General features: G+C 43.7%; 1 protein-coding gene across 3 annotated transcripts; it reads right to left on the bottom strand.

Annotated features, from left to right (window-relative positions):
• Positions 1-2,512: 2,512 nt before the first annotated feature.
• Positions 2,513-8,280, bottom strand: LOC6618080 (homeobox protein B-H1). 3 transcript variants are annotated; one of them, XM_032725903.1, is made up of 4 exons: positions 6,001-6,051; positions 5,495-5,513; positions 4,093-4,321; positions 2,513-3,961 (listed from the first exon to the last, which is right to left on the bottom strand). In XM_032725903.1, the coding sequence occupies exons 1-4, from the start codon at positions 6,034-6,036 to the stop codon at positions 3,379-3,381; spliced, it is 867 nt and encodes a 288-aa protein (XP_032581794.1). In that variant the 5' UTR covers positions 6,037-6,051; the 3' UTR covers positions 2,513-3,378. The 3 variants fall into 3 exon arrangements, with proteins under 3 accessions (XP_032581794.1, XP_032581792.1, XP_032581793.1); XM_032725901.1 differs by lacking the exons at positions 5,495-5,513; positions 6,001-6,051 and adding an exon at positions 7,269-8,280; XM_032725902.1 differs by lacking the exons at positions 2,513-3,961; positions 5,495-5,513; positions 6,001-6,051 and adding an exon at positions 7,264-8,280 and having other exon boundaries at positions 4,170-4,321.
• Positions 8,281-8,535: the final 255 nt, after the last annotated feature.

Below are 8,535 nucleotides of genomic sequence, written 5' to 3'. Positions count from 1 at the left end.
AAATCAACAAAAAGCGGCAGAAAAACAAAAGCAAACAAATGGGAATAAAAAACCGAATCAAAGGTAAAAAAAAACAAGAGTGCAAATTAAATGCAAACAAAGTTCATTTCCCATTCCTGCGAGCATAAACTTTTAATTTCGTTTTTCATTTTATTTGTAAATTACACATTTCGCTGAACCAAAATTGCAGGTGGAAAATGGAGGTGGGTGGGCTGAAGGCCGGCCACATCCGTTCGCCATTTTCGGGGGAAAATCCGCGAATCGTGGGCGTTCTTCCGGTCCGCTCGTCCAGCCCCGCTTTCCTTTTTCTTTTTTTTCCGTCCAGTGTTTATCCGGCGAAGTTTTGAGTTTTCGGGGGAAATTGGGCTGAGCGAAGCGGGATATGTGTGGCGAAATAATTATATAAAATCAATACAGCAGTGGAGTGGATTGTAACAAAATTGGGAATTTAAATCGCATATTTATTTACTTTTTAGGGCCATCAAACCTAGTTTTCTTTCTGTTGCTTAACTTGAAAAGCAGCTAGCAAATTAAGCTTATATGGGATTATAGACTAAATATAAACATTAATTTAACAGCACTGTATAAGATAAAATAATGATAAATTTAATATTAAAACTTCCGAATACTAAATTAAACATTTAAAGTGATTAATCTTATTTACCATTTACTTTTTTCCTACAAGGCCTGATATTTTTACCACATTATTACCATTTGTTTCATTCTTAAAATTGAAAATTTTAACTATTATATAAAGGACTAAAAACAATTTGAAATAAGTGCAACTACAGAGTAGACATCTTCAAGAATCACGGTCATGCATCCAATCACGGCGATATCCACTCCCCCGTTTGATTCATCCACCCTGCTGTCCTGATTGGCTGCTTAAGCGAATTGTGGTGGCTGCAGAGGAGGATGAGGATGTGGTTGTGGGTGTGGGTGTGGATGACGATGGTGTGGACCACCCACAAAAATGTGCGGCTAATTGGATGTCTATATGCGAGGATGGCGGCCATGTGTGGCAGGTACTTTGACAGTCGGCGCCTGATTTCCATGCAAATTGGTTACAGCACAGTAAGCAGGCAATATTTCTGCTTCATTTCATAAATGCGTCCGGGGTCGACTCCTCCGGTTCCGTAATCCCCCGATCCCAATCCCAATCCCCCAATGTCTGACTTCCAGCTCTTTGGATTCCATGAGTTTGCATATCAAACGCCAGATGATGTGTCTTTAATTTATACATGAGTCCGCAGCCAATTTCGTGTTTACTTACGAAATTTATAAACGAGATACTGGCGAATTAAAAATGGAGCACACAGAATCAGGAAGTAATGAATCTGGGCATCAGGATGTGTGATAAAAATGATCATAAAATGTGCATTCCTTAGCTCTGATGTTTGCAAATTGGCTTTCCTTTATAATGGTGGCCGTAATTATCAAGCATCTGAATAAGCTGAAAACTGAAAACTGAAACAACGGTCGTGTTTAATTGAGTGGGACGGCGATAGCGGAGGGAAAGAGATCGAGCGAACGGTACGTGCAGTTTGTGTTTTGTGTCATTTGTCTTTAATGAACGGTTGCCCGCTGGCCACCGTCCACCGTGTTTTTGTTGTCATTTCATTGTCCTGCCAAGCGTCTCTTTTGTTTTAGGCCAACTGCAATTTAAACATTGCGGCCAATTTGTCGATGAAGGCGCAAAAACACAAACACAAGAAACTCGAAACCCAGAACACGCGTGCTGCCAGCAAAAACGCAGTGCAGGGGTGTTCTGGAGTACTCGGCAAATAAAGTCCACTCCGGAATACCCTACCAAGAAGGAAGTCTAGGTTTTTGACTTTATTATTTACACAACAATATTATAATACGAATTTTATAGGAATAAAAATAAAAATAAGAATAATTTTATGTTTAAAGTAGAAAGTAGTAGAAATTGAAGGGTCCTTCTTTATTAAGCCCTCTGACGCTTTTAAGATCAAGAATTGGCCCATCTTGAGGGACCCGCAATCCGTGGGCTTCATCTGGGATGTGCGGGGAGCCCCTTGGATTCAGTCAGCTGGTGCATCCTTGGTCCTTGGCCGGACTTCAAGGATCGTTTGCTGGGCCTTCGCCTGCAGCGCCGCTTGCATGCGAGCACGCAATGCCGAACATGGCCATAACTGCTCGAATTCGAGCCCCCTTGGCGAGGGCGCCCCTGGTTTTGGCCAACTGGTAACTGGTAACTGGCAACTGGCAGTAGGTAACTCGTAGCGGGTAGCTGGTAACTGGTGGCCAACGGTGGCAGTTATTCAATATATCAACTTTTGGCCTAATAAATGCACTAATTGCGGTTAAATGCATTTCGCATGCAATTATTATCATTAGGGGTTGGCTCGCACGTCGTCGTATAACCCCCTTTCCCGCCACCCCTCCCCACACACATCGTTTGTAAATTGTTTCTGTTGGTCATTATATTAATTGCCCCGGGACACGTCCAACCTCTCCCACTCTCCGTCCACGAAATCCCGCAGAACGATTGCTCTATTCTCACATTCTGTTATTTTTTATTTAGACAAAAAAATATGCGGTTAAATTTACTTTACATTTTACAGTTACAACGTTTATAGGTCTAGGCTACCGACAAAAAAAATTGTTTATTCGATAATACATTTCGTGGTTAGGCTTAACTATACAAAATTATTTCGCTTTTTTGGCTGCTAGTTTATACAACATTTAAATAAATATTTGCTTAATTTTACTTCATTATCTTATATTGAAAAAAAAACCTTAAAAAAACATTTCGAATAAGTTACTAAGAGCAAATCAAATAAATTAAGCACACACACAGATACACATGGATATGAATATATACACACGCAGGCACACACACACACACAAGCGGGGCTTAAGCGGAGATTCAAAAACGCGAATTCTTGTGGATATTTATCTTTGACAAATGTATTTTTTTTTTATATGTACCATTCAAATTTTCGGTACCATGATTTTGTTTTAAATACTGAACTCATTTGTGCTGTTTTTTTTTGACCTAAAACAATAATATCTTTAGATCTCAAGTATATAAATGCCTCCAAATATATTTTTGTTAAATTTAAACAAAATACCTTTGTACTAAAGTTTGAACCATAAAAACGATGTGTGATATGGTGCACGAATAATGCAACTTCTGATTTATCCAAATAACCTAAATGCCATGTAAACTTTTATGTTTTATGGAACAATAAAATCATCGATCCGACTGATTGATACAAAATAAGTGATATGTAACTTAAATTCGTGAAGCCAACTATGTATTTTATGCATCCCCTTGAAAATCGCACTTTTGAGATCGCTCAAACCCGATGATATGCACACGCACACAACGGCCGCACTCCGGCGTACCGCTCACACCTGGATCTGATCCTCGTCGTCCGACTGGGAACAGCTGTCAACGGATCGTCCTGGCGGACTGCCCGGATTCAGCGTTGGACTCGGCGTCGATGGTGGCCTTGGTGGCGGCGAGGCGGATGCGGAATGGGCCGGAATCGGTTTGACCAGGCCACTGGGAGGGGATCCTCCGCCCACCGAAGGTGCCGGCGCTACCGGATGGGGTCCGCCCGGATTGGCAGCGGATGCAGCCGCAGCGGCACTTTGATAGTAGCTACTCAGCGAGGACAGCGAACTGGAGGCGGACAGGTGGGAGAAGGGCGCCGGACCCACGCCCACCCCTACGCCCACTCCGACAGACGGAACGCCGGCGTATAGGTTGTAGGGCAGTGGCTTCTGCATGGCGGCCGCAGCGGCCGCTTGGCGGTAATAGATGTCTATGTTCGTGTGGGGCGTGGCTCCGTGGGCGGCGCCGGCAGCGGCCGCATACGGCCAGGCGCCCAGGTATGGCGATCCGCCGTAAAGTCGCTGGAAGGCAGCGAAGTTTCCAGCCTCCGCGAGAAGTTCCAGGCCCACTGCTGTTTGGCGCTTCCATTTGGTTCTGTAAAATGATAATAGTTACCAAATTTTAGTATACCTTAAATAAGAACATATATAAATCTTATCGTATTTTCTTAAGATCAACATTGAAAACCAAAACAAATTCAGAAATCATTATGGATAAAAACACACCTGCGGTTTTGGTACCAAGTTTTCACCTGGCAATCGCTCAGGTCCAACTTGTGAGCCAGCTCCTGGCGCTCCTGAACGCTGAGGTATTTCTGCCGCTCGAAGGACTTCTCGAGCGTCTGCAGCTGGTGATCCGTGAAAGCGGTACGTGCTTTCCGCTGCTTCTTGCTCAGACCGCTCATGTCGCTGGTGGAGCCGCTCTTGACACTGTTGCCATCGTCATCTTTACCGCCTGAAAGAAAAGAGGATTTCAATTTTAGAAATATTAAGAAACTAGTTTATGGGCAAAAACTCCATTATATCTAATCTAATACAACATTTGGCAAACTAAGATATGCGAACAACTCCAAAAGTGTTTAGTAGAATAAGATTTAAAGTTTGTTTATAATACATACTATAATATATACTTCCCCCTTTTAATCTTAAAACGAAGTTATATAAGTTACATTACTTTAAAACTTTAAAATGCCTAAAAACTAGTTTGTAACATTTTCCGAGATGGTTTATCGAAAATAACTATTTGTTGGGTATTTGGTAGGCCCATGAGGCTAATTCGATTTAGATCTCTGTGCGATCTATTAAAACAGTTGCAGATACAGTTAGAGTCTCGATTATGGCCACGCAATTGCCGCTTCCGCTCACAAAGCGGTTCGTGTGTGTGAGTGTAATAAAAACGTGCCGCAAAATGTCTAAACTTGCCACAAAAAGCCGCAAGAGAGATAGGCAAGCCGACCAGGCCAAAGCACCCCTTTTTGCGAAAAGTGTTCTTGGCCAGAAAAGGCCGCTTTTCCACCTTTTCTGGCCAGCCATTTAGTACATAAAATTTATGTAAATTCAACCGATTGTGGTTACCCGATAAGCGAGAGCGAGTTTTTGGCCCATGGTCAGGAGGGGCTAAAGGGGTTGACGCGGTCTAAGTAAACTCTCAAGCGTTAAATTATTTAAAGCGAAAACTTGCCAAGTGCCGCATTTAAATTTGGTATAGTAGGGCCTAGGAAACGGGGAAATTAACAATCTTAGCAGTATTTTTGTTGTTTTTATATGCTTAAATTTATCAGGAAGCAGACAAACAATAATATAATCTTTTCAAGATTTTAATTTTGCACGACTCATTAAATAAGTGGGCTGAATCTTTGTCATTGATAATGAAATACCAAAAAGTCAATATTATTTAATTTATTGAAAATCAAGCTATGCCTCAAATTGAACTTTGAAATATGAAACAAATAAAGATGCATTGCTAATTATTTCTATTAATCATCGCTAATCAAGAGCTTATATTGCCGCCAAGGGGAAAGTTTTTTACCATATAAAACGTAAACGAAAAATGATTAATGGCAGCGATAAATGAGCGATAATGCAGCAATTGAATAAAATTAATTTTCAATTAAAGAAAATTACTCACGAATGTTGGCGCCGACTTGCTGAATTATCGATTTGCGGGCGATAATTTGTGGAACATTAAAAAAAAGGCAAAACCAAAAATCAATAATTAAATGCCAAATAAAATTGGGTGACGATGTTGTAAAAAATAAGTTCTTGTAATTGAAGCTCTCATAAATTGTTTTTTTATAAACCAAATTTATGACTCAAATATTAGCTTTAAAAGTTGACTTTCCCAACTGATTTTATTATTATATATATGATTTTTCATTATCATTAAATTTACAATCAAAATTCTAGTGAATTTTTTTGAAACTGAAGCTGATCGCAATTGCGAAATTTCGATGAATTGACGGATTGCCGCCTTCCCTGCCCGCTGGCTGTCATCTCCCAAAGGAGCTGGCCGACGCGACTACCGTTTATAAAAGTGCAATTGGTAACAGGAAATTGCGGCAATAAATGGCACAAAACAGGGCCCAGATGGAGTGGAGCGCATGAAAAGCTGGCCAAAAGCGAAGTAAAACGAACCGAGTGGCGATGAGATGAGCAAACAGACTGCAACATTTTTTCGTTTGCTGCGGCCCGGCTGCCATTGCCATGGGGCGTCTATTAAAGCGGGTTAAATGCATTTTTATAACAATTTCCACAATTAAATGATTGCGAAGGGGGCAGGTGCGTGAGATAAGAGGAGGAAGCAGGGCGAGCGGCGAAGAGGGGGACAGTGAGTGCGATGTGTGTAATTATTTTAGATTTTTTCTGCGGCTGCGGCAGTTTTAAACTGCATTTTGTTGTTGCATTTCAGGCTGCTCCTCTTCTTCCGCCAACCCCCCGCCTACTGCGTGCCACGCCTCCATTCTGCCATAATAGCTCTCAGATTCGCAGGTGCATGCCCCCAAGTGGGAGGAGGGGCGAGGAGGCTAGGGGACTTTAGAAGCTTCGCAATGACGGAAACAAAGCGTGAAAATGTATTTTTTACAACTAAAACCACAACAAATAGAAGCAACAAGAACGAGAATGTAAAATGGTCATGCAATAATTTTTACAGTTTATTTTGCAAAGCGACATCGACGAGGGCCGCCGCCCCACCCCCGTGCTCCACACTTTAGCCCCTGTTCCCTATTTTCAGGCGCACGCTTCAATACAAAAGACTTAGGCAACGAACTTGACTGCTGCACAACGGACTTACTTATTTTTTACCTAATTGAATTACTTTTTCAATTGGCTATGATGAAATGCGTTTCACAACAGAACCATTAACACGATTTAAAGCGGAATTTGAGTAATTTTATTTTACGACTGCCCTTACACTCACTACATTTGAGAATTGGTTAACTGCAAATACATTTAATATTATCCATATCATTAATTAAAAAGTTGCGTTCAAATTCAAAATATTAAGCTTATCAGATCTGAAAGTTTTGTATCTAGCTTTACAGAACAATTTGGACAACTGTTAAAAAAAGGCAAGTGGTCGTAGAGTTTTAAAAATATCTAATATTTTATAGGCTTAGCACCAGGCAGTGATAACTTTATTTTAGAATGACTTGAATAAATTTAATATTTTTGATCATAGGTTTTATTAAGCTCAACCTTACTATGATTTGTTAATAATGGGTCCTATTTTGATCCATTATTTGTTTAAAATTTAAAACATTGCGAGCTTATGTTGAATTAAGAAAGTTCCTGCCCGAAAGTGCATTTTCGTAGATTAACGAGAGTGCTATCCTGACCCACCACCCCCTAGTACCGTTAATACCCCCACCCCACCCCCCGCATAGTACAGAGGCTCACCTCACCATTGCTACAAACGCTGTGATCGTCCATGTTGCCGCTGTCGCAGTCCTCGTTCTCCTCGTGGTAATCGCTGCTGTCGTCCAGATCGCCGCACGCCGGTGGCGCCAGCCCCACCCCGCCATCCACTCCCCCGTCGCCGGGTTGAGCGGCTACACCAGCAGCAGCGGCTGCAGCAGCAGCAGCGGCGGCCGCTGCAGCAGCAGCTGCATTGTTGCGCGCAGCAGCCGCGGCAGCAGCAGCGGCATAGTGCTGTTGCATGGCCGCCGCATATTGGGCCACGTTTAACCCATTGCCGCCGGCGGTGGGTGGAAAGTGCCCCAGCTTGCCGTGCGGATGCATTAGCGCATGCGGATGTGTGTGCGGATGCGTGGGCGGATGCGGTTGTGGGTGGTGCAGGGCGGATGGCAGGGCACCGACGCCAGCAACATTGGCTGCCTCACAGTTATCGCCATTAATGTTGTTGTTGTTGCTGTGAGCGGGACTGCTGCCGCCGCTGGAGCCCGAATTGTTGTTGTTATTGTTGTGGTGGTGCAACTGCTGGTGGTGCTGCTGCTGCTTGTAGAAAGCGGCCGCCGCACTGCCTGCCAGAATGTCGTTGATCATGAAGCGGGACCGATTGGGCTTACCGATGCCCGAGGCGGTGGTGGTGCTGCCGCCGGAGGACATGGTGGTGTTGCTATGGATGCTTTGAGCCACCGCCGGTGGCTGCAGGCCGTAGTGGAGGTGGTGCTGGTGGTGCTGCTGCTGCAGCGTACTGAGGTGGTGATGCGCTGCGTTTGGCTCGCTGGGCGTTTGGGTGAGTATGCTCATCGAGTCTTTCATAGGACTTAGGGGGTTTCACTCTTTCTCCCTTTTCTTGCCGATTATATATACGAATTATATATGCTTTCAACACTTCACTAAAAAAATGCACATTCACTGGAGTTTCCTATAGATGTCAAGTTGTCTTATTTTTGTTTGTTTTTTTTTTGCCTTATCTCAACTTTTCACCCAGCGACGTCGTGAGCGGCTTGGCTGCCAAAACGAGACTGAACGTTTATGAAACGCACCTGCCCGACCCGCCGCTGCCAACGCTGCTGCCGACGCCGACTGCGGCTGAGGCTCGAGCGGCGGCTGTGGCAACAATTTTGCCACTTTGTCATAGGCGGTGGTTGGGCCGCATATGCTACCGAAGGCCGAAGGGGGATGGCCAGTCGCTCGCGTTCGTTGCCTCTCGCTTCCACGGCTCTCGCCGTCTCATCGGCTGTCACGCTCTCGCGCAGCGCCATG

This window comes from Drosophila sechellia, chromosome X, assembly GCF_004382195.2.
Source record: "Drosophila sechellia strain sech25 chromosome X, ASM438219v1, whole genome shotgun sequence".
NCBI classification, from domain to species: Eukaryota; Metazoa; Arthropoda; class Insecta; order Diptera; family Drosophilidae; genus Drosophila; species Drosophila sechellia.
Note: the sequence above shows the minus strand (reverse complement) of the source record. Positions and strands in the feature narration are given on the sequence as shown.